This window comes from Salmo trutta, chromosome 21 (genome assembly GCF_901001165.1).
Source record: "Salmo trutta chromosome 21, fSalTru1.1, whole genome shotgun sequence".
Lineage (NCBI taxonomy): Eukaryota > Metazoa > Chordata > Actinopteri > Salmoniformes > Salmonidae > Salmo > Salmo trutta.
The window spans coordinates 38,264,872-38,287,997 of record NC_042977.1 but is presented as its reverse complement, the minus strand read 5'-3'; the positions used below and the strand labels follow the sequence as shown (position 1 = coordinate 38,287,997).

At 43.0% G+C, this 23,126-nt stretch overlaps 2 protein-coding genes and 1 pseudogene across 4 annotated transcripts; 1 reads left to right on the top strand and 2 right to left on the bottom strand.

The window, feature by feature from the left end:
• Positions 1-10,221: 10,221 nt before the first annotated feature.
• Positions 10,222-10,340, bottom strand: LOC115157799 (uncharacterized; annotated as a pseudogene).
• A 1,307-nt stretch (positions 10,341-11,647) lies between these two features.
• metap1d (methionyl aminopeptidase type 1D (mitochondrial)) lies at positions 11,648-20,407 on the top strand. Of its 3 annotated transcripts, none has more exons than XR_003868438.1 (10): positions 11,648-11,888; positions 12,873-13,033; positions 13,438-13,587; positions 13,711-13,902; positions 13,978-14,141; positions 14,233-14,330; positions 14,599-14,646; positions 15,343-15,421; positions 15,525-15,679; positions 19,099-20,407. XR_003868438.1 is itself a non-coding variant. In XM_029705568.1 (9 exons), the coding sequence occupies exons 1-9, from the start codon at positions 11,849-11,851 to the stop codon at positions 15,622-15,624; spliced, it is 1,032 nt and encodes a 343-aa protein (XP_029561428.1). In that variant the 5' UTR covers positions 11,648-11,848; the 3' UTR covers positions 15,625-15,838. The 3 variants fall into 3 exon arrangements, 1 of the variants encoding a protein (XP_029561428.1); XR_003868437.1 differs by lacking the exon at positions 19,099-20,407 and adding an exon at positions 15,968-16,437; XM_029705568.1 differs by lacking the exon at positions 19,099-20,407 and having other exon boundaries at positions 15,525-15,838.
• Positions 16,282-19,114, bottom strand: LOC115157375 (homeobox protein Dlx2b-like). Its single transcript, XM_029705569.1, has 3 exons — positions 18,561-19,114; positions 17,069-17,253; positions 16,282-16,832 (listed from the first exon to the last, which is right to left on the bottom strand). The coding sequence occupies exons 1-3, from the start codon at positions 18,844-18,846 to the stop codon at positions 16,509-16,511; spliced, it is 795 nt and encodes a 264-aa protein (XP_029561429.1). The 5' UTR covers positions 18,847-19,114; the 3' UTR covers positions 16,282-16,508.
• Positions 20,408-23,126: the final 2,719 nt, after the last annotated feature.

Here is a 23,126-nt window from a genome sequence, read left to right as displayed (position 1 = left end):
GGGACACTGTAAAGTCTATGGAGAATAAGAGCACCTCTTCCCAGCTGCCCACTGCACTGAGGCTAGGAAACAATGTCACTATCGATAAATCCACAATAATTGAGAATTTCAAAAAGCATTTTTCTACGGCTGGCCATGCTTTCCACCTTCCACGGTCAACAGCCCTGCGCTCCCCATAGCAACTCGCCCAAACCTCCCCCACTTCTCCTTCACCCAAATCCAGATAGCTGATGTTCTGAAAGAGCTGCAAAATCTGGACATCTACAAATCACCCGGGCTAGACAATCTGGACCCTCTCTTTCAAAAATGATCTGCCGAAATTATTGCAACCCCTATTACTAGCCAGTTCAAACTCTCTTTCGTATCGTCTGAGATTCCCTTAGATTGGAAAGCTGCCGCGGTCATCCTCCTCTTCAAAGGGGGAGACACTCTAGACCCAAACTGCTACAGACCTATATCTATTCTATCCTGCCTTTCTAGGGTCTTTGAAAACCAAGTTAACAAACAGATTACCAACCATTTCGTATCTCACCGTACCTTCTCCGCAATGCAATCTGGTTTCAGAGCTGGTCATGGGTGCACCTCAGCCACGCTCAAGGTCCTAAACGATATCATAACCGCCATCGATAAGAGACATTACTGTGCAGCCATATTCATCGACCTGGCAAAGGCTTTCGACTCTGTCAATCACAACATTCTTAATGGCAGACTCAACAGCCTTGGATTCTCAAATGATTGCCTCGCTTGGTTCACCAACTACTTATCCGATAGAGTTCAGTGTGTCAAATCGGAGGGCCTGTTGTCCGGACCTCTGGCAGTCTCTTTGGGGGTGCCACAGGGTTCAATTCTCTGGCTGATTCCCTTCTCTGTATATATCAATGATGTCGCTCTCGCTGCTGGTGATTCTTTGATCCACCTCTATGCAGACGATACCATTCTGTATACCTCTGGCCCTTCATTGGACACTGTGTTAACTAACCTCCAGATGAGCTTCAATGCCATACAACTCTCCTTCCGTGGCCTCCAACTGCTCTTAAATGCAAGTTAAACTAAATGCATGCTCTTCAACCGATCGCTGCCCACACCTGCCCGCCCGTCCAGCATCACTACTCTGGACGGTTCCGACTTAGAATATGTGGACAACTACAAATACCTAGGTGTCTGGTTAGACTGTAAACTCTCCTTCCAGACTCACATTAAACATCTCCAATCTAACATTAAATCTAGAATTGGCTTCCTATTTCGCAACAAAGCATTCTTCACTCATGCTGCCAAACATACCCTCGTAAAACTGACCATCCTACCGATCCTTGACTTCGGCGATGTCATTTACAAAATAGCCTCCAACACTCTACTCAGAAAATTGGATGCAGTCTATCACAGTGCCATCTGTTTTGTCACCAAAGCCCCATATACTACCCACCACTGCGACCTGAATGATCTCGTTGGCTGGCCCTCACTTCATATTCGTTGCCAAACCCACTGGCTCCAGGTCATCTACAAGTCTCTGCTAGGTAAAGCCCCGCCTTATCTCAGCTCACTGGTCACCATAGCAGCACCCACCCGTGCTCCTTCCAGTTCTCTGCTGCCAATAACTGTAACGAACTGCAAAAATCTCTGAAGCTGCAGACTGTTACCTCCCTCATTAGCTTTAAGCACCAGCTGTCAGAGCAGCTCACAGATCACTGCACCTGTACATAGCTCATCTGTAAATAGCCCATCCAATCTTCCACATCCCCATTCTGTATTTATTAATACATTTATTTATTTATCTTGCTCCTTTGCACCCCAGTATCTCTACTTGCACATTCATCTTCTGCACATCCTACCATTCCAGTGTTTAATTGCTATATTGTAATTACTTTGCCACCATGGCCTATTTATTGCCTTACCTCTCTTATCCTACCTCATTTGCACATGCTGTATATAGATTTTTCTACAGTATTATTGATTGTATGTTTGTTTATTCCATGTGTAACTGTGTCTTTGTATGTGTCGAACTGCTTTGCTTTATCTTAGCCAGGTCGCAGTTGCAAATGAGAACTTGTTCTAACTAGCCTACCTGGTTAAATAAAGGTTTTTTTAAACCCCAGGACCAGCTCTCTTAGGGGGCTATTCTCCAGGTTCTTTACTCTGTACGTGATGGCTTTGTTATGGAAGGTTTGGGAATAGCTTCCTTTTAGGTGGTTGTAGAATTTAACAGTTCTTTAATGGATTTTGCTAATTAATGGGTATCAGCCTAATTCTGCTCTGCATGCATTATTTGGTGTTTTACGTTGTACACAGAGGACATTTTTGCAGAATTCTACATACAGAGTCTCAATTTGGTGTTTGTCCCATTTTGTTAATTCTTGGTTGGTGAGCAGACCTCAGACCTCACAACCACAAAGGGCAAGGAGTTCTATAACTGATTCAAGTATTTTTAGGCAGATCCTAATTAGTATGTCGAATTTTATGTTCCTTTTGATGGCGTAGAAGGCCCTTCTTGCCTTGTCTCTCAGATTGTTCACAGCTTTGTGGAAGTTACCTGTGGCGCTGATGTTTAGGGAGAGGTATTTATAGTTTTTTGTGTGCTCTATGGCAACGGTGTCTAGATGGAATTTGTATTTGTGGTCCTGGCAACTGGACCTTTTTTGGAACAGCATTATTTTTGTCTCACTGAGATTTACTGTCAGGGCCCAGGTCTGACAGAATCTGTGCAGAAGATCTAGGTGCTGCTGTAGGCCCTCCTTGGTTGGGGACAGAAGCACCAGATCCTCAGCAAACCGTACTTCAGATTCTAGTAGGGTGAGGCCGGGGGCTGCAGACTGTTCTAGTGCCCTCCCAATTTGTTGATATATATGTTGAAGAGGCTGGGGCTTAAGCTGCATCCCTGTCTCACCCCCCGGCCCTGTGGAAAGAAATGTGTGTGTTTTTTTTGCCAATTTTAACCGCACACTTGTTTGTTTGTGTACATGGATTTTATAATGTTGTATGTTTTTCCCCCAACACCACTTTCCATCAATTTGTATAGCAGGCCCTCATGCCAAATTGAGTCATAAGCTTTTTTTAAATCAACAAAGCATGAGAAGACTTTGCCTTTGTTTTGGTTTGTTTGTCCAGTTAGGGTGTGCAGAGTGAATATGTGGTCTGTCGTACCGTAATTTGGTAAAAAGCCAATTTGACATTTGCTCAATACATTGTTTTCGCTGAGGAAATGTACGAGTCTGCTGTTAATGATAATACAGAGGATTTTCCCAAGGTTGCTGTTGACGCATATCCCATTTTTGTTATTGGGGACAAATTTGTCTCCACTTTTGTGGATTTGGGTGATCAGTCCTTGGTTCGAAATATTGGAGAATATGCCAGAGCTGAGGATGATGTTAAAGAGTTTACGTATAGCCAATTGGAATTTGTGGTCTGTATATTTTATAATTTCATTTAGGATACCATCAACCCCACAGGCCTTTTTGGGTTGGAGGGTTTGTATTTTGTCCTGTAGTTCATTCAGTGTAATTGGAGAATCCAGTATGTTCTGGTGGTCTTTAATAGTTGATTCGAAGATTTGTATTTGATCATTTATATGTTTTTGCTGTTTGTTCTTTGTTATAGAACCAAAAAGATTGGAGAAGTGGTTAATCCATACATCTGCATTTTGGATAGATAACTCTTCATGTTGTTGTTTGTTTAGAGTTTTCACATTTTCCCAGAAGTGGTTAGATTCTATGGGTTCTTCAGTTACATTGAGCTGATTTCTGACATGGTGTTCCATCTTTTTCCGTAGGGTATTTCTGTATTGTTTTAGTGATTCACCATAGTGAAGGCGTAGGCTCAGGTTTTCTCGGTCTCTATGTTTTTTGGGTGGATAGGTTTTTAAATTTCTTTCTTAGGTTTTTGCATTCTTCATCAAACCATTTGTCAGTGTTGTTTATTTTCTTAGGTTGTCTGCTTGACATTTTTAGATTTGATAGGTAAGTTGAGAGGTCAAATATACTGTTAAGATTTTCTACTGTTGTCTCGACTTCCGCTGAAGTCGGTCCCTCTCCTTGTTCGGGCGGTGTTCGGCGGTCGACGTCACCGGTCTTCTAGCCATCGCCGATCCACCTTTCATTTTCCATTTGTTTTGTCTTTGTTTTCTACACACCTGGTTTCATTCCCCAATTACATGTTCATGTATTTAACCCTCTGTTTCCCCCATGTTTTTGTGCGTGATTGTTTCTATGTTCATTTGGTACGTTATGGCTGGTTTTCGACGGGTGCTGTTTTCACCCGTGCGTAATTGATTACCGGTTATTGTTGGTCAAGTGTATCGTTACCTTGTGCCTTTATTTTGAGTAAAGTACGTTACTCACTCATTCTGGTCTCCTGCGCCTGACTTCATGCACCAGCTACACCCACCTTCTGACAACTGTCAAGTTTACACCTTCACTATTACACCTTCACTTGTCCAAGATATTGTCTAGAAGGGATTGAATTTGTTGTTGCCTAAATGTTTTTGGTAGATTTCTATACTACTTTCCTTCCATCTATAGCATTTCTTAATATTATTCAGTTCGTTTGGCTTTGATGCCTCATGATTAAGCTCAGTTCTGTTCAAGTAGTGTGATTTTGCTGTGATCTGATAGGGCTGTCAGTGGACTGACTGTGAACGCTCTAAGAGACTCTGGGTTGAGGTCAGTGATAAAGTAGTCTACAGTACTACTGCCAAGAGATGAGCTATAGGTGTGCCTACCGTAGGAGTCCCCTCGAAGTCTACCATTGACTGTGTACATACCCCGCGTCTGACAGAGCTGCAGGAGTTGTGACCCTTTTTTGTTGGTTATGTTGTCGTAGTTGTGTCTAGTGGGGCACATGGGAGAGGGAATGCTGTCACCTCCAGGTAGGTGTTTACCCCATGTGTGCTGAGTGTGTCAGGTTCTTGTCCAGTTCTGGCATTTAGTTCGCCACAGACTAGTACATGTTCCTGGGCCTGGAAATGGTTGATATCCCCCTCTAGGATGGATAAGCTGTCATCGTTAAAGTATGGGGATTCTATTGGGGGATATAGGTAGCACACATGAGGACATTTTTCTCTATTGAGATAATTACCTTATTAATTTCTAGCCAGATGTAAAATATTCCTGTTTTGACTAATTTAATAGAGTAGATTAGGTCTGCTCTATATCAAATTAGCATACCCCCTGAGTCGCTTCCCTGTTTCACACCTGGTAGTTTGGTGGATGGGACTACCAGCTCTCTGTAACCTAGAGGGCAACCAGTGGGTCCATCTCATTTATACCATGTTTCTTTTAGGATGACAATGTCTGTATATCCAATTTATTTGATGAAGTCTGGGTTTCTGCTCTTTAGCCCGAAGGCAGTTGACCTCAGACATTGTATATTCAAGGATGAAATTGTGAAAGCTATGTGTTCCATTGTGTCTAGTGTTGTTTTTGTGTGGTTTGGCCTCAGACTAGTAAGTGTGAGCAGAGCCTGCTGAGCATCTGGTACATGCCATTGGCTTGGGCTAGTGTAAGAGTGGGGTTTGGGCCTGTTTACCTGCTCACGGCCTGGCCGTATGTATGACTTTCATGTTGAGGCCCTCTTTGCAGGAGTGGGCGGCATGGGGTGGGCAGGAGGGGCATAGGTCTGACCTGTGGGGGCCTATATGGGGTGTGGGCATGGTTGCTTTGGGTGGGGGTATTGATTGTTTGGGGTGGACGTGTGGATGTGGCTGGTGGTGCTGTGGTCTGGATGTACAGTACCAGTCAAAAGTTTGGACACACCTACTCATTCAAGAGTTTTTCTTTATTTTTACTATTTTCTACATTGTAGAATAATAGTGAAGACATCAAAACTACTGTATGCAATAACACATATGGAATCATGTAGTAACCAAAAAAGTGTTAAACAAATGTAATACTTTATATTTGAGATTCTTCAAAGTAGCCACCCTTTGCCTTGATGACAGCTTTGCACACTCTTGACATTCTCTCAACCAGCTTCACCTGGAATGCTTTTCCAACAGTCTTGAAGGAGTTCCCACATATGCTGAGCACTTGTTGGCTGCTTTTCCATCAGTTTGCAGTCCAACTCATTCCAAACCATCTCAATTGGGTTGAGGTCGGGTGATTGTGGAGACCAGGTCATCTGATGCAGCACTCCATCCCTCTCCTTCTTGGTCAAATAGCCCTTACACATCCTGGTGGTGTGTTGGGCCACTGTCCTGTTGAACAAATGATAGTCCCACTAAGCGCAAACCAGATGGGATGGCATATCGATGCAGAATGCTGTGGTAGCCATGCTGGTTAAGTGTGCCTTGAATTCTAAATAAATCACAGACAGTGTCACCAGCAAAGCACCATCACACCTCCTCTTCCATGCTTCACGGTGGGAACCATACATGCGGAGATCATCCGCTCACCTACTCTGCATCTCACAAAGACCGCTGCTGTTGGAAACAAAAATCTCAAAATTGGACTCATCAGACTAAAGAACTAATTTCCACCGGTCTAATGTCCATTGTTCGTGTTTCTTGGCCCAAGCAAGTCTCTTCTTCTTCTTGGTGTCCTTTAGTAGTGGTTTCTTTGCAGCAAATCGACCATGAAGGCCTGATTCATGCAGTCTCCTCTGAACAGTTGATATTGAGATGGGTCAGTTACTTGAACTCTGTGAAACATTTATTTGCGCTGCAATCTGAGGTGGAGTTAACTCTAATGAACGTATACTCTGCAGCAGAGGTAACTCTGGGTCATCCTTTCCTGTGGCGCTCCGCATGAGAGACAGTTTCATCACAGCACTTGATGGTTTTTGAGACTGCACTTGAAGAAACTTGAAAAGTTCTTGAAATGTTCTGTATTGACTGACCTTTATATCTTAAAGTATTGATCAACTGTTGTTTTCTCTTTGCTTATATGAGCTGTTCTTGCCATAAAATGGACTTGATCTTTTACCAAATAGGGCTATCTTCTGTATACCACCCCTACCTTGTCACAACATAACTGATTGGCTCAAACGGATTAAGAAGGAAATTATTATTTTAACAAGGCACACCTGTTAATTGAAATGCATTCCAGGAGCTTCCTCATGAAGCTGGTTGAGAGAATTCTAAGAGTGTGCAAAGCTGTCATCAAGGCAAAGATTGGCTACTTTAAAGAATATGAAATATAAAATACATTTTGATTTGTTTAACACTTTTTGGGTTACTACATGATTCCATATGTGTTATTTCATAATTTTGATGTCTTCACTATTATTCGACAATGTAGAAAATAGTAAAAATAAAGAAAACCCCTTGTTTTTGTCCAAACTTTGTGTCCGAACTTTTGACTGGTACTGTAGGTCCTCTCGGCGTTGGTCCTCTATGTGTAGGTCTTAGGGGGGGTCCCGCAGGTCTGGGACAGTGTCTCGCTGGTCTGGGAGAGTGTCTCGCAGGTCTGGGAGAGTGTCTCGCTGATCTGGGACAGTGTCTCGCTGGTCTGGGACAGTGTCTCGCTGGTCTGGGACAGTGTCTCACTGGTCTGGGACAGTGTCTCGCTGGTCTGGGAGAGTGTCTCGCAGGTCTGGGAGAGTGTCTCGCTGATCTGGGACAGTGTCTCGCTGGTCTGGGACAGTGTCTCGCTGGTCTGGGAGAGTGTCTCGCAGGTCTGGGACAGTGTCTCGCTGGTCTGGGACAGTGTCTCGCTGGTCTGGGACAGTGTCTCGCTGGTCTGGGACAGTGTCTCGCAGGTCTGGGACAGTGTCTCGCTGGTCTGGGAGAGTGTCTCGCTGGTCTGGGAGAGTGTCTCGCTGGTCTGGGAGAGTGTCTCGCTGGTCTGGGACAGTGTCTCGCTGGTCTGGGACAGTGTCTCGCAGGTCTGGGACAGTGTCTCGCTGGTCTGGGAGAATGTCTCGCTGGTCTGGGAGAGTGTCTCGCTGGTCTGGGACAGTGTCTCGCAGGTCTGGGACAGTGTCTCACTGGTCTGGGAGAGTGTCTCACTGGTCTGGGACAGTGTCTCGCTGGTCTGGGACTGTGTCTCACTGGTCTAGGACAGTGTCTCGCAGGTCTGGGAGAGTGTCTCGCAGGTCTGGGAGAGTGTCCCACTGGTCTGGGAGAGTGTCTCGCTGGTCTGGGACAGTGTCTCACTGGTCTGGGACAGTGTCTCACTGGTCTGGGAAAGTGTCTCGCTGGTCTGGGACAGTGTCTCGCTGGTCTGGGCGGGGTATCTATTGATCTGTTGCTCCTGTGTGAGGTGTTGGGGCTGTGGTTGAGGGCGATGTCCTTTAGAGTCCTGGCGAAGGTGGGCACTGCTGCCTTGTATAGGTGGACCTGGTAATAGAGGCTGTTCAAGTCCAGGATGGGGTGGTGGGCCAGGAAAACATTTGGTTTTGAGGCACGGTCACAGGAAATACTTGCGTTTACCCGCTGTATGGTAGCAGGGTGGAAGTATTTTCGTGGTAGCAGGGTGGAGATAACCACTTGTGCGTTGGGGAAAGTAGAAGAAGCTTTTTCAATCACTCCCTTGAGTGCTGTGGCCCCCCTTTCCTGCTGTATTCTGAAGTTGTTTGTGCCTATGTGAATTATTATGTGGCTGGGTGACCCTAGTTGGTCCTCAGACAAAAGCTCTAGGACACGCTGGTTATTTGGACACTAGAGTTTCTACACTATGTGTTTGGAAAAAGTATATTTTCTTGTATATATTTCCCATTTGAGTCCATCTCTCTCTCTCAAGGCCATAGCTAGGGTCTGAGTTTAGTGATCTGTTAGCAGACATTTTTTGGGGGGGAGTTTTAAAGTGAATTTCCTGCATGTGCCATGCATGCCCAGTCGGTAATTCAAACATGATTACTATAAGTTTAGATAGCTGGCTAGACTAACTACTGACATGGGCTAACTGAGTGACCGTCAGTGAGTGACATGTAATAAGTGGAAAGCTGTTGATGCACAACCAAGTCCAAAATTGCACCTTGTGTATTCTACTGTTATAACTCTCAACAGTAAGTTGAGATCCCGATGTCCTCATATGTAGCTACCGCCCTTCTCTCTCTCTCTCTCTCTCTCTCTCTCTCTCTCTCTCTCTCTCTCTCTCTCTCTCTCTCTCTCTCTCTCTCCTGTGCCATAAAGTTCTAGATCTAGACCTCTTGGCAGAGACTGTAGAATAGGAGGCTATACAGGTTTCCTGCTGACAAACATCCAGAGTATTGTTGATAATGGTCTTCAGGCAATGTTTGTAAGGTCAAACAGTCAATCACACACACACACACACACACACACACACACACACACACACACACACACACACACACACACACACACACACACACACACACACACACACACACACACACACACACACACACACACACACACACACACACACATCCAAAAAGAGCACAGCTGAGATGCTTTTTCTTTGGTTGATCACTTTACAAATTGTTTTCTGCTACACAGCATGCAGTTTAATGTTTGACTATCCTCAGAAACCAAAGCTTTTCTCAGTAGTTCCTAAGCCTGGGGAGGTAAGTAAAATAAACAGGATTTTGGAAGGCGAGGCCAATATTTGACATGAGTTATTGCCAGTAGAAAAAAAAGATAATGTCAGTAGAACTTGTGGTGTCTTTCTAACCTTGTCGAGGTGTCTGTAAGTGAGAAGAACAGGGTTGTTGGCCCACATTCTCATTGTACACTTCTAGTTGGTCTTGTCTATGTGTTACAAATTGTAACTAATGATTGTGCTGACTGCTATAGAGGGAAATACTGTCCTCTGTAGCCCTATACTGACCAAGATCCTGTGTAGTAGTAGTCTAATAGTGGTTGAAAGCCCTTGGGGGTTAGTTTAATGGATCTTATTTATCTGAATGATGATAAAGGGTGAAAATTATTGTTTAACTGAACAGTTTTTATTTTTATCTGTCAAATGTTAGGGAAAATGTGATTTATGTGTAGGCTATATCATCCCAACAAACAACATTTAAAAAGAAAATGCTTGTTGGTGACTTTTGCTAACTCACTAAAGAGGATAAAGCAATATGTGACAAGTAGGCCTGCTATTGGTAGTCACCAACCTCTTCACTCACATGGTGACCTGATACTGAGGTGTTGATTCTGCTGTTTGACCCCTAAATTGATATCCTCACTGGTAATTATAGCCTAAATTACCAATCATTTTTGGTTTTGACATCAGCAAGACAGACCAACATCATCATATTTTTACTGTTATGAATAAAAGGCTCATCAGTTGCTCCTTTATAATACCAGATACCAGTACACCCTACTGGACAAAAACCTTACAGCACCTGGAATTCCCAGGCAGTCTCCAATCCAAGTATTTACCAGGCCCGACCCTGTTAAGCTTCTGACATCGGACGAGATTGGGCGTATTCAGGCTGGTATGGCCGTAAGCGAAGGAATGTGCTTTTGCGCTCTATAAAAAGCTGATGAGCCTCTGGAATAGATTGTAGGCTTTACAAGTGGGATGCACTGTTGAGCGCTACATCCCGAGGGGTTCGTGCTGATTGGACGGAGATTGTGACAGCCGGTTAAATAGCGTCCCTTGACAAGGCAAGAACAAGAAGTATGTCAGGAGAAATGCAGTATTATTGTAAGGAGACTTATACTTGGAATACGGAGGAGTGGAGGAAAAAAGAGAGGCAGAGGAGGTCTAAGAGAGAGAGAGAGGAAGGGGATGAGCTTGAGTTGATTAAAAATGGCGGAAAAAAGGGAGATGGTTTGTTAAAGAAGAATGGTAGAAAGTGTAAGCAGAGTGAGTTTAAGACAGGAGCAGAAATGGAAGTGAATGAGGGCGAAGTATCGGAGGTGGTAGGTGTGGTGAAGTTCTTGGAGCCTGAGGCTTGCACCGAGGGTCAGGATAAAGATGAGTCTCTGACAGTAGGAGTGAAGTTTTAGAAAAAAATGGACCCTTGCCTTCTGGCTGATTCATTTGTGGTTTCAGGGCGGGTGAAAACCGAAGAGTCATTGTCTGTTCTTTTGAGTTTTGATGTTGAGTCTTTGCCCAACAAAGTGATGTTAGGATATATAAGTTATCCTGTATGAGCTTTGTGCCGAATACATTACGTTGTTACAGGTGTCACGCTTATGGGCATGTGGCAGCAGTATGTAGGAGGGAGGTTCCTAGGTGTGAGAAGTGTGCAGAAAGTCATGAGACAAAGGAATTTGTAGCATTGGGGAAAGTAGTGGTATTGCCCATGGGGCAGGGGATCAGAAATATCCCGTGCGATAGAGGCAGGTTGAGGTTTCCACGGTTAGAGTAGTGCAGAAGTTGTCATATGCTGAGGCAGTGAAGAAAGTAGAGGAAGATGGGTCAAGAGGGAGGGATACTGAGAGGAGTAATATATCTGTACCAGTACAGAGGGATAAACCAACAAGTGATATATGTTTCAGTAAGATTGGATTTTTGACATTTATAGTAATGGTTATCAACTGTACTGCAGGGATGGAACGTAAGTCACAGAAAAGAGAGGTTGTGGTGGCAGCTGCAAAGAGGTATTTGAGGTATTCGTGTGTGCGAGATTTAGGCCTGAAGTTTTTTGTGAGTGTAGTATTAGATGGTAGGGTATTTGTTTTATTTCTTTAAAAACATTTAAAATTCAAGCAAGGCATAAGGGGCTTTTACTCCAGTCCAGTAGGTGGCGGTAATGCTACTAATGTTGGATGCCAACCGCCATTAAACCTCCTCGAAGAAGAAGAAGAAGGACTAGCTCGTATTTCTTTCGTAAGACATTCAATATTTGATTGGTCAATACATTCGACTGGGAGATGGACTGAAAAAATGACATTTCCCAAAGAAAATGTGTGTGTGTACTTGTCTTGAACATCATTTTATGGCCCTGAGTGAATCTATGCAAATGCAATCCATGACGTAAAGTAATGTGATCCTCCACTACAAACAATATGGCGGCGCCCAGTGGTGCTAAACTTCTATCAAGAGCAGGTAAGAATTCGCGAATAAGTTAATAATCAGATAACCACCAACATATGTTGATCCAAAGATGGCGAATGAGCGATATGAAAACAATGCTTCTAATAGAAATTCAAATAAAAAGATGACAACCTCTGAGAAGCACTATTACACTGATCAGAGGGCGCCTATTTCATAACGTGAGGTTGACAGCTGTAATTTATACTGGCAGTTGTGTAATTGAAATAAAACGACATGTCTCATTTGGATAGACTTTAGACCTATGGGATTGGCAGGATTGACGGCCTGTCAGGTGGGTGCTGTCTTTGGCGGATGTAAGTAAACGTGGGGCGCCTGTTGTGTCTGCACCTTGTAGAAGTGGCCCATGACGAAAGCTCTAGGATTAGTACTCTTCCCCCAATCCTAACCTTTGCCATTAGGGTGGAAAACAGATGTACTATCCTTAGATTAGTTTCTGGGCAAAGCTGACATGTGCAAATGTTGTCTCAATTTGCTTTGAGTTGATTAATATAGGCCTTTACATGTCGTATTGAGTCAAATCAATCAGTGTCAAAGTCACCTGATTTTCACATGTGACTGATCAATTAGTTAAGCTGCAGGCAGACCATGAGTGGATGAGTTAATATTTAAAGATATTACTTTCTATTAGAACCCTCTCAGAGAGTCTATAATGGAATGACTGTCTGTAGTCCAGAGCCATATAAATGTCTGGTGTGTCATAGTTATATTTTGACTACATTAAACCTTATTGGCTAATAACATTATCTTCGCTCTGTAATTGGTGGGAGTGTACCACTGGAATACTCCACAAAGACCCACAAGCAGTACTATTAGGTGGTCATGTACTAGAGGAGAGCTGTGTGTGTTTTTATGAGTGTGAGTGGGTTTAAAGTAAAAAAAAAGTTATATACTGTTTAGCAACTTTCATATTGGCAATTTAGGTGTTTCGTTTCCTTTTTAGTCTGATTATCTGTATGTGTGTCTGGCTCTTTCCAGGATTGGGGGGTTTCCTCCAGAGGGTGTGTGGTCTGTGGGGGTGTGGCTCACCCTGGGGTGTCCAATCCCAGCAGCACCGGCAGTTCTTCTGGAGGAAGTGGAAGAGCTCTCACAGTATAGTCAGACCGGCTGTCGTCAGACCAGCCTACCCAGTGCCCAAGGTAGGTACAGTATGTACTCAATATCCCACAATGCATCACATATCTCGCTCTGCCAGTCACTGCCCAAGTTACAATGGATCACTTACCTCATACATTGGGCGCGTTCAACATTGCAGCTGACTTGAAAGGCGAGTCGAGACTGACTGATCTACAAATCACTTTGCTTTATGAATAACTACTCAATATGATTTGTAGATCAGTCAGTCAATCACAATTTACCCATGATATATCACAGTTTTGATGCTCTCAAACACGGCCCTTGTGATACAATAAAATGACTGTCCTCTGCCCTCATCCCTCCCCCTTTCTCCATCTCACTCTTCCCCCTCCTTCTCTCTCTTCCTCTCTCTTTCTCCCTCGCTCTCCCTTTCTGTCTCTCACTCTCTTTCTTTGTCTGTCTGTAGCACATCCTGAGGCCTGACTATGTGAACAGTGGTCAGGTCCCAGACTGGCCAGACTACATAGAGATCAAAGACCAGGAGCAGATCCAGGGCCTGACCAGAGCCTGCCAGCTAGCCAGACAGATACTGCTGCTGGCAGGACGCAGTCTCAAGGTGTGTGTGTGTGTGTGTGTGTGTGTGTGTGTGTGTGTGTGTTATAGAGAGTAAGAGAGTGTGTCTGTCTGTTTGCTGACATTCCAAGTTAATAACGTCATAGCTTTTACCTCTGACCCCCAGATTGGCATGATGACAGACGAGATAGATTTCATCGTCCACCAGGAGACGATTCGTCACAACGCGTACCCCTCCCCCCTGAGATATGGGGGGTTCCCCAAATCAGTCTGCACCTCTGTCAATAATGTGGTCTGCCATGGCATACCTGACACCCGGCAACTGCAAGATGGAGACATTATCAACGTTGATGTGACTGTGAGTTTTACCCCCCTTCACACACGGGCACGATCCACCGTTCCACATTCCTTACCCCCCCAATCCCTTCATCAGGTCTATCTGGAGGGTTACCATGGTGACACTTCAGAGACGTTCCTGATTGGCTGTGTGGACGAGGTGGGGCGAAAGCTAGTGAAGACAGCCAGGAAGTGTAGAGATGAGGCCATTGCTGCCTGTAAACCTGGGGCTCCACTGTGTGTTATAGGTAACACTATCAGGTACACACCACACACACACACACACACACACACACACACACAACCCCTTTGTTGTTTTGTATAATCTACTGGCCCTCTCTTCCTCCTACAGTGAAATAGCTCATTCCAATGGTTTCCATGTGTGTCCCTACTTCATTGGGCATGGCATAGGCTCCTACTTCCATTGCCATCCTGAGATCTGGCACCATGGTAAGAGTTGGTATCTCACAGCAATCCTACAGTTTTATATGGTCCACTCATTCACCATTACCTAGAGTTAGGGTTGCAAAATTACAGGAACTTTTAATGGTTTTCCTCTGGTTTTCCTGAAATCCCAGTTGTAGGAATAAGCAGGAAACCCAGACTCCTCCATCCCGGATTTCTGCAAAACTGGGGAATTTATTGAAAGTTCCAGGAATTTTGCAACCCTACCTACAGTATATTGGACCTAAATATCACTTTCTCATTTATCTGACAGCTAATGCCAATGATATGACCATGGATGAAGGGATGACTTTCACTATAGGTCAGTTACATGTCCTATGTCTGTCAGTGTATGTGTATGTTAAAGGAAAACTCCACCCTAAAACAATGTTTTGGGTATTTGTTTCATTAGTCCAATGTTGATATAGCCCAAAATGTTTAGCATGTCAGCAGTCAAGTTTGAAGATATATAACTTTCAAAATACAGACACAAAGTCAGTCTGATGAATTTTGCATCTTATGATGAATAGGAGTGTGTGTATCTAGCTGCAGGTGTGTTAAAGGGATACTTCAGGATTTTGCCTTATTTCACCTTTATTTATTTAACTAGGCAAGTCAGTTAAGGACACATTCTTATTTTCAATGAGGGCCTAGGAACAGTGGGTTAACTGCCTTGTTCAGGGGCAGAAAGACAGATTTTACCTTGTCAGCTCGGGGATTCGATCTTGCAACCTTTCGGTTACAAGTCCAACACTCTAACCACTAGGCTACCTGCCGCCCCAATGAGGCCCTTTATCTACTTCCCCAGAGTCAGATGAACTCATGAATACAGTTATTATGTCTCTACATCCAGTATGAAGGAAGTTAGAGGTAGTTTCTCGAGCCAATGCTAACTAGTGTTAGCGCAATGACTGGAAGTCTATGGGTATCTACTAGCATGCTAGCAGATACCCATAGACTTCCAGTCATTGTGCCAAAACCGCAAAGTATCCCTTTAACGTTAAATCTGTGTATGCAGAGCCCATATTGATGGAAGGATCGTCAGAGTTCAGAATCCTGAAGGACAAATGGACAGCAGTGTCTGCAGACGACAAGAGGTAGGCCACTTACAGCCTAAATACGACTGACATAAAGGGTTATAGCACAGTGTCACTGATACCCCGGCTTAACGTGTGTGTGTGTGTGTGTGTGTGTGTTCAGGTCAGCCCAGTTTGAACACACAGTAGTCATCACCTCTGACGGTGTGGATATTCTCACCAAACTACCCAAGGAGGATGAGCCATCGCCAATAGGAGTCTAATCCCTGTTTTCAGATCAGCTGTTCACACCCCAGTCACATCAACATCTATGAAGAGGTAAAACACCAAACTGACCCAGGGTTAGCACCACAGAGAGGCTAGGAAACTGGGCATTGATATTGACTCAAATGAGACTGCACTAGTGCATTATTTTGTATGACTTCTGTGTAGAAAATACCTTTTATTATTTAAATAAAGCTTTAGTTCACTTTTAATTAGAAACAGTGTCTGTCTTTGAATCATTAGCATATCATAATTTACCTTTCACTTTTGTGTCTGACAAAATATTAGGAAACAATATGTGGTCATTGCAATGTTGCTATAACACATTTCACTTTGTTTCAGGAAATCAAATGAATTCTAATCTGGGGAGCACATTCTTCTCTCTGACTGACGGCATCATAAGATTATCTTGTGTTAACGTTGTTAGGACTGCAAGGTTTGCAGAGTATCATACGTCCTCTGGGCTGATTATGTCATGACTTGATGTTATTGATGCTGCGTTGTTTGGCTGCATGCGTGATGTATTCAGCCCTACTAATAGTCTCTAATTACATCAACCTCCAGCTCTACGTTGTTAGTAACTTATTTAGTTTTTCCTCTAGACCAATTAGATACCGTGCTCTAGTTATTTCCACTAATTCTGTTGAAGCGATGCCTTTTAAGTTCCTTAGGCCACATTCTTGTCATACGTACAATATGGCACATTTATTACACAATATTCAATATCAATGTTATTCTCAAACACACAGGAATTCATTGAAATAAACTGGTCATAAACTGTTTATCTGCTAAATAAAAATTGCTCATATTCCTGCCAGGTGAAAGCAGAGTCCACACACAGATTTTCCCATTAGCAGGTTTTCAGTTTCTTTAGTCCTGTATATCAATAAATTGTACCCACATCAACTGAAGGATTCGGTGGCTGATATAGTACTGGACTCTGCTGGGAGAGTGCCACAGAGTCTGTTGCTGAGTACCAAGAGTAGTTACTGTAAAAGGATGGGGTGCTTGGAGGGATACAGTTCTGCTCATTGCTTGAGCTTCCTGTCTCGGTAATCCCATGGGGGGCCCAGTGCACCGTTGTAGCCTGAGGAGAGCTGCTGGACCTAGGGGAGTCACATGGAGTCTCCGGCTGTTCTGGTGGCATCTGGCCGTTTCTACATAGCTTCTTCAACTTTGAGCGACGGTTCTGGAACCAAATCTTCACCTGGGAGAGAAAGTATGGGTGGTGTTTGAAATTCCCGTCATACAAGCCCACTGCTACCTCCAGACAAGTGCCTTACAACTCCAGACCTCTTGGCAGAAAGTGTAGCACTTGTATACAATACAATGCACTTACTGTACATATGAAATGCATTTAGCATATAATGAAAATAATACTATTTTAAATCATAAATGATTATCATTGAAGTCCATCATGGTCAGAAAATGAACATGGCGCACCTGTGTCTGCGTGAGTCCCAGTGAAGCGGCCAGCTCCGCACGCTCAGGTAGCGCCAGATACTGCCTTGTTCGGAATCTGCACTGGAGCGCGCACAGCTGCAGGCTGGAGTAGATGGTTCTGGGCTTCCGGACTTTCTTTTGTTTTCCCTTTACCATTCGGACTTCTGGCTCCTTCTCCTCTTTCTCTGAGAAAATGTGTATGACCATTAATAGTAGGACTATCATTGATTAACACAATGTATCCTGTACTATGATTAAAACAAAACCTGGCATAAAGAGCCAACACAATGTTTCTGAAAAGTACAGAAATTACCAAATGATAGGGAAATGATGGGTTAGTTATAAAAGGAGATTACATGTTTGCTTACACATCTGGATTTGCATAACTGCACATAATTGATACATACACGTTTAACCAAGATAAAATTAGTTTTATATTGGATATTCTGTGGATATTCTGTTTTCTCTCGTCAATAGCTATTGGACCAAGCATGCCATGGGGATTTTCTTTTTTTTTGGGGGGGGGCTTTCAATCTTCAATGTCTCTTACACAAAGCATGCCATCACTATGAAAATTATGTGGCACTCTCTTTTGCCCTCAGACCAGCCTCACTTGTTAGGGAATGGACTACAAGGTGTAGAAAGTGTTCCATAGGGATGCTGGCCCATGTTGACTCCAATGCTTCCCACACTTGAGTCAAGTTGGCTGGATGTCCTTTGGGTGGTGGACCATTCTTGATACACACAGGAAACTGTTGAGCACGAAAAACCCAGTAGCGTTGCAGTTCTTGACACACTCAAACTGGTGCACCTGGCACCTACTACCATACCCTGTTCAAAGGCACTTCAATCTTTTGTCTTGCCCATTCACCTTCTGAATGGAACACATACACAATCCTTGTCTCAATTGTCTCAAGGCTTAAAAATCCTTCTTTAACCTGTCTCTTCCCCTTCATCTACACTGATTAAAGTGGATTTAACAAGTGACATCAATAAGGGATTATAGTTTTCACCTGGATTCATCTGGTCAGTCTGTGTCATGGAAAGAGCAGGTGCTGCTAATGTTTTGTACACTCAGTGTATTCTTCATCAGGGAGGATGGACAGAAATCCACCGCTTTTTCTTTTGTTCAAATTATTATTATTTTCTTTTGGGGGGGTCTTCAATAGCTCATACACAAAGCGTGCCATGACTATGAAAATTATATATTCCGAATCAGGGGAGGATGGAGAAAAATCCGCTTTTTATTTGTATAAAGCCGTGGATTTTTGTCTATCCTTCCCTGATTCAGAAAATAAAATTGTCATAGTCATGGCACGCTTGGTTCAATAGCTATTGATGAAATAAAACACAATATCCACCAAATATCCAATATCAAACTACTTTTACCTCGGTCCATATTTAGGAGCAGACAAATAGTGGCATTCAATGATCAAGGGCACAGCCACATTCGAATCAACAAATAGTGAAATACTGTGATAATGTTACCCACCTGTGTCCGTGGTGTGAGGTGAAGAGCCCATATAAGATCCGTAACAACCGTAAGAGGCGGGGAACCCAAACTCATACATCCCGGGACTGTAGAGACCGTTATTCCCATTATATTCCAGAAAAGAATGAGAGTCAAACTTCAGCTGGCCGTGCGGCTGATCTGAGCAGTGTCCGGTTGGTTGGTTAGGGAAGAAGTTGCATCCTGTAGCCCTTGAAATCGGTAAGATTTGAGATTCCTGTGATTCGTGCATGGCGTAGTGAATCGAGGTAGTCTGAGTTGATTGCATAGCTGTGTTAGCAGTCTGTAAAACTCCAGTTATGGCACCATAACGCTATGCACACCTGCAAATAACTGCCTAAATTGAGTCTTTTAGGATAATATTTCTATTCCATTCTATTCTAAAAGTAGTTTTCCAAGGTAATTATCCACTGTCTAAGTCTCCAATGATTGCCTACACGTGGCAAAGTATGATCAAATAGCCCACTGCTATTATGAGAGTTGTCAATAAATAAACTGTTTATCTGTATCTACTCCATAGCCTAGATATGTTGGAGTGGTGTCATCTTCTCGTATTCAAGACATGGAATGACTGAAGCTTCAGGTGTCTGCTCCTCTGGATGAGACGGTCTGGTGTGACGTGAACCAGGAGACTGATGGGTGGGCAAGAAGCCAAAGAAAAATCCCCTTGACTGTGACTTCTTGTGACGCCTTGTACACCTTATTACCATTTCATGTTATCATGATTCAATACCCTTATTATACAATCTATTATTATGACAAAGGTTTTATATCTTTTGGAGTTTTTTCTGTTAGAACTTTTTCACTTGCAAAGAATGTTGTAAGCTTTTGGATATTTGTTTCGCTCTCTGCTCGCACTCACCTTCGGATCAGTGAGAGGTGATGGCGCCATCTGGGGGTCTTTGTGTGATGTTGCTACAACCCGGCAGACATACCAATAGTCTACTCCACCTTACACACTTCATAATTACCGACGGCGCCAGTGCTCACCCACACAGGCGAGCAAAACAACCATTAAGGCTGACTGAGATGACTGAGGGTATATTTACACTGTCTATGTGTGCCCACCACGCATTAAGGCTTACCTCCGACTCCACTGTAAATATAAATCATGATCTTCAGACCACAGCAGCAGCTGCAAGTGGGGTATAGGCTAGGCTGTGTCTCAATAGTCTGAAGTTGCTTCCTCTCCTTCATCTGCCTTTATCTGAAAACACAGGTTAGTTGAAAGCGCACCATGAATATATCATCACCTGTCCATATCAACACTATCAATATGGACCCCTCCATTTCCTTTACTTCACATTAGTGTTGAGTCATGGGGGGGGGGGCATTTTTCTGTACTTGATAACCACATGGCCACTAGATGGCCTTGCACTGCTATTTATGTACATCCTGTAGCCTTAGTAATAACAGTATCCCTGTATGCATATAAGCCAAGGCCCTTTACCAACATGTCAGGAGCTTTATGGCACTTGTGGTAGTGCACTAGCTGTATTTCCACAGGGTCGCTGGTTCAAACCCAGCTCTGGCTGTCGCTACAGTGTGTTGTTTAGGAGGTAGATAAACACAAACATAACATTTACTGCTATTACATTGTCAAAGTAATGTAAGCCACACTGATGCCTCAATGGGAATATCTAATTCTGAAACGTTAGATACTTTAGTTTTATTGTTGTTTGGTCGTAGTGTTCTTAGTTTTTACATTTGTGTTGCTGTTCTTGTCTATTGGTGTTCAGTATTATTTCATGTTTTGTGTAGACCCAGGAAGAGTAGCTGCTGCTTCTTCAACAGCTAATGGGATCTGAATAAAATCATGAATCATAAAATGACTTTTCAAATCAAGGTTTACAGTTATCAAGAAACACCAAGAATCTTTTGCAGGGCAAATTCCTGCAATAGTTGAGAGGCAGTTAGTGCATTCTTCATCCTTTTGTATGTATTTGATAATTAAGTATTTGATAATGAGGAGAGCTGACTGGGTGTGATGTGAAAGTTTTGCTTTGAACTGGTATAGACAATCCATACAGTATATTAACAGTATCCCTATAGTACAGTGTTGTGTAAAATAACTCCACTTTGAGGCTATTGTAGCCAGACTTAAACATTTGAGAGAAACTCCTTGCCCCCTGGGTGTGTTTATACCTAGTGCCAGTGTGCCAGTCACGAGGGTGTGTTCTTCCTGTGTGAATGACAGGATCAAAGGAAGTAGATATATTGCTCGTTTGTCCTCTCTGTGCAGATTCACTCATCTCAATATGGTAGGGATCCATGCTTCTTCATCTGCATTGTTTGCTCTCTGGGGTATTAGGCTCGGTTTCTGTATAAGCACTTTGTGACAACTACTGATGTAAATACATTTCATTGATTGATTTGGTCATGCTCAGTTAACTGTAAATTAGGTGATTTATAGATCAGACGATCAGATTTATCTAAGTGGCACCTTGCTAAGGAGAAGCAGAATTCCCTTCTGCTGAAAAGACAGGATGCACAAAGAAGTAGTGAAGTGGATGATTGAGTGGATAATATGAATACTAATCAGATGTTGCTGATGTTTCAGCATCGCCTGTCTTAAAAGAAGCTTTAATCCAACTGTGTCAGATTATGCAATGCTCGTTGAAACAGTTTAGAACAAACTTCCTGAACCGCTGTACCTTAGCAAGACATTATTTTCATATTTAATATATTTTCTGGGCAATCAACCTGGTCTCATAGACTTGATGTAACATAGTAAACGTAAAGCTGGTACACTCAAATTAGAATGAAATGTTACATTTGGTACAGTTACATAAAACAGAAGGTGACTTAAGGCAAATTAAAACCAAACCAAATCAAAATCAAATTTTATTTGTAACATGCGCCGAATACCGTGAATTGGTTACTTACAATCCATTAACCAACAATGCAGTTTTAAGGAAATATTTACTAAATAAACTAAAGTAAAAAAAGAAAAAAAGAAAGTAAAACAAAATAACATTAATGAGGCAGGGGGTATCGGGGGTATACAGAGGGTATCGGTACCATGTCAATGTGTGTGGGGGGGTACAGGTTAGTCGAGGTCATTTTTACAAGTAGGTAGGGGTAAAGTGACTATGCATAGATTATAAACAGTGAGTAGCAGCAGTGTAAAAACTAAGGAGGGGGGTGTCAATGCAAATAGTCCGGGTGGCCATTTCATTAATTGTTCAGCAGTCTTATGGCTGTTAAGGTGCCTTTTGGACCTAGACTTGGCGCTCCGGTACCGCTTGCCGTGCGGTAGCAGTACCACACCTGAAACCCCACCTCTTTAAGGAATACCTGGGATAGGATAAAGTAATCCTTCTAACCCCCCCCCCCAAAAGATTTAGATGCACTATTGTAAAGTGGTTGTTCCACTGGATATCATAAGGTGAATGCACCAATTTGTAAGTCGCTCTGGATAAGAGCGTCTGCTAAATGACTTAAATGAAATAAATGAATAAATGAAGAACAGTCTATGACTTGGGTGACTGGAGTCTGACAATATTTTGGGGCCTTCCTCTGACACCGCCTAATATATAGATCCTGTACGACAGGAAGCTTGTCCCCAGTGATGTACTGGGCCGTACGCACTACCCTCTGTGGCGCCTTATGGTTGGATGCCGAACATTTGCCTTATGTGACCGGTCAGGATGCTCTTGATGGTACAGCTGTAGAACCTTTTTGAGGATCTGGGGACCCATGCCAAATCTTTTCAGTGTCCCGAGGGGGAAAAGGCGTTGTCGTGCCTTCTTCACGACTTTCTTGGTGTGTTTGAAAAGTAGGGTGGTAAGTCGGGGTGGATGGCTAGGCATATAACGCAAATGTCTAGCAACCCAAAGATTGTGTGTTCGAATCTCATCACGGATAACTTTAGCATTTTAGCTAATTAGTAACTTTGCAATTACTTACTAGTTTTTAGCTACTTTGCAATATTTAGCATGTTAGCTAACCCTTCCGCTAACCTTAACCTTAACCCTTTAACCTAACTCCTAACCTTAACCCCTAGACTAGCTAACGTTAGCCACCTAGCTAACTTTAGCTTTAGCCACCTAGCTAATGTTAGCCACAACAAATTTGAATTTGTAACATATCTTACGTTTTGCAAAATCGAAACATATTGTACGAATTGCAATTCGTAACATATCATAGTAATTGGAGTATCCCGGATTTACATTTACTATGTTATGTTTACCCCTGAGACCATGTTGGGGAAATTGGTTTCCTCAGAAATGTGCTGTATCTCAATTTGGATAAGATAACAGGGTGTGGTTTTACAGTGCCTTCAGAAAGTATTCATACCCCTTGACTTATTCCACATTTTGTTGTGTTACAACCTGAATTCAAAATTGATTAAATATAGTTTTTCTCACCCATCTACACACAATACCCCATGATGACAAAGTGAAAATATGTTTTTAGATTTTTTTGCAAGTAGTTTTGCTATGACACTCCAAATTGATCTCAGGTGTATCCAATTTCCTTTGATCATTCTTGGGATATCACTACAACTTGACTGGACATGATTTAGAAAGAAACACACCTGTCTAT

What these genes read in the sequence shown, in the direction of transcription:
- metap1d (XM_029705568.1), top strand. Translation starts at nt 11,849, where the DNA reads ATGGCGGCGCCCAGTGGTGCTAAACTTCTATCAAGAGCAG. An exon ending in CAGCCTACCCAGTGCCCAAG is followed by an intron (nt 13,034 to 13,437) that starts GTAGGTACAGTA and finishes GTCTGTCTGTAG; the next exon opens with CACATCCTGAGGCCTGACTA. An exon ending in TTATCAACGTTGATGTGACT is followed by an intron (nt 13,903 to 13,977) that starts GTGAGTTTTACC and finishes TCCCTTCATCAG; the next exon opens with GTCTATCTGGAGGGTTACCA.
- LOC115157375 (XM_029705569.1), bottom strand. Translation starts at nt 18,846, where the DNA reads ATGCAATCAACTCAGACTACCTCGATTCACTACGCCATGCACGAATCA. An exon ending in ACCTCACACCACGGACACAG is followed by an intron (nt 17,254 to 18,560) that starts GTGGGTAACATT and finishes ACATTTTCTCAG; the next exon opens with AGAAAGAGGAGAAGGAGCCA. An exon ending in TGGGACTCACGCAGACACAG is followed by an intron (nt 16,833 to 17,068) that starts GTGCGCCATGTT and finishes TTTCTCTCCCAG; the next exon opens with GTGAAGATTTGGTTCCAGAA.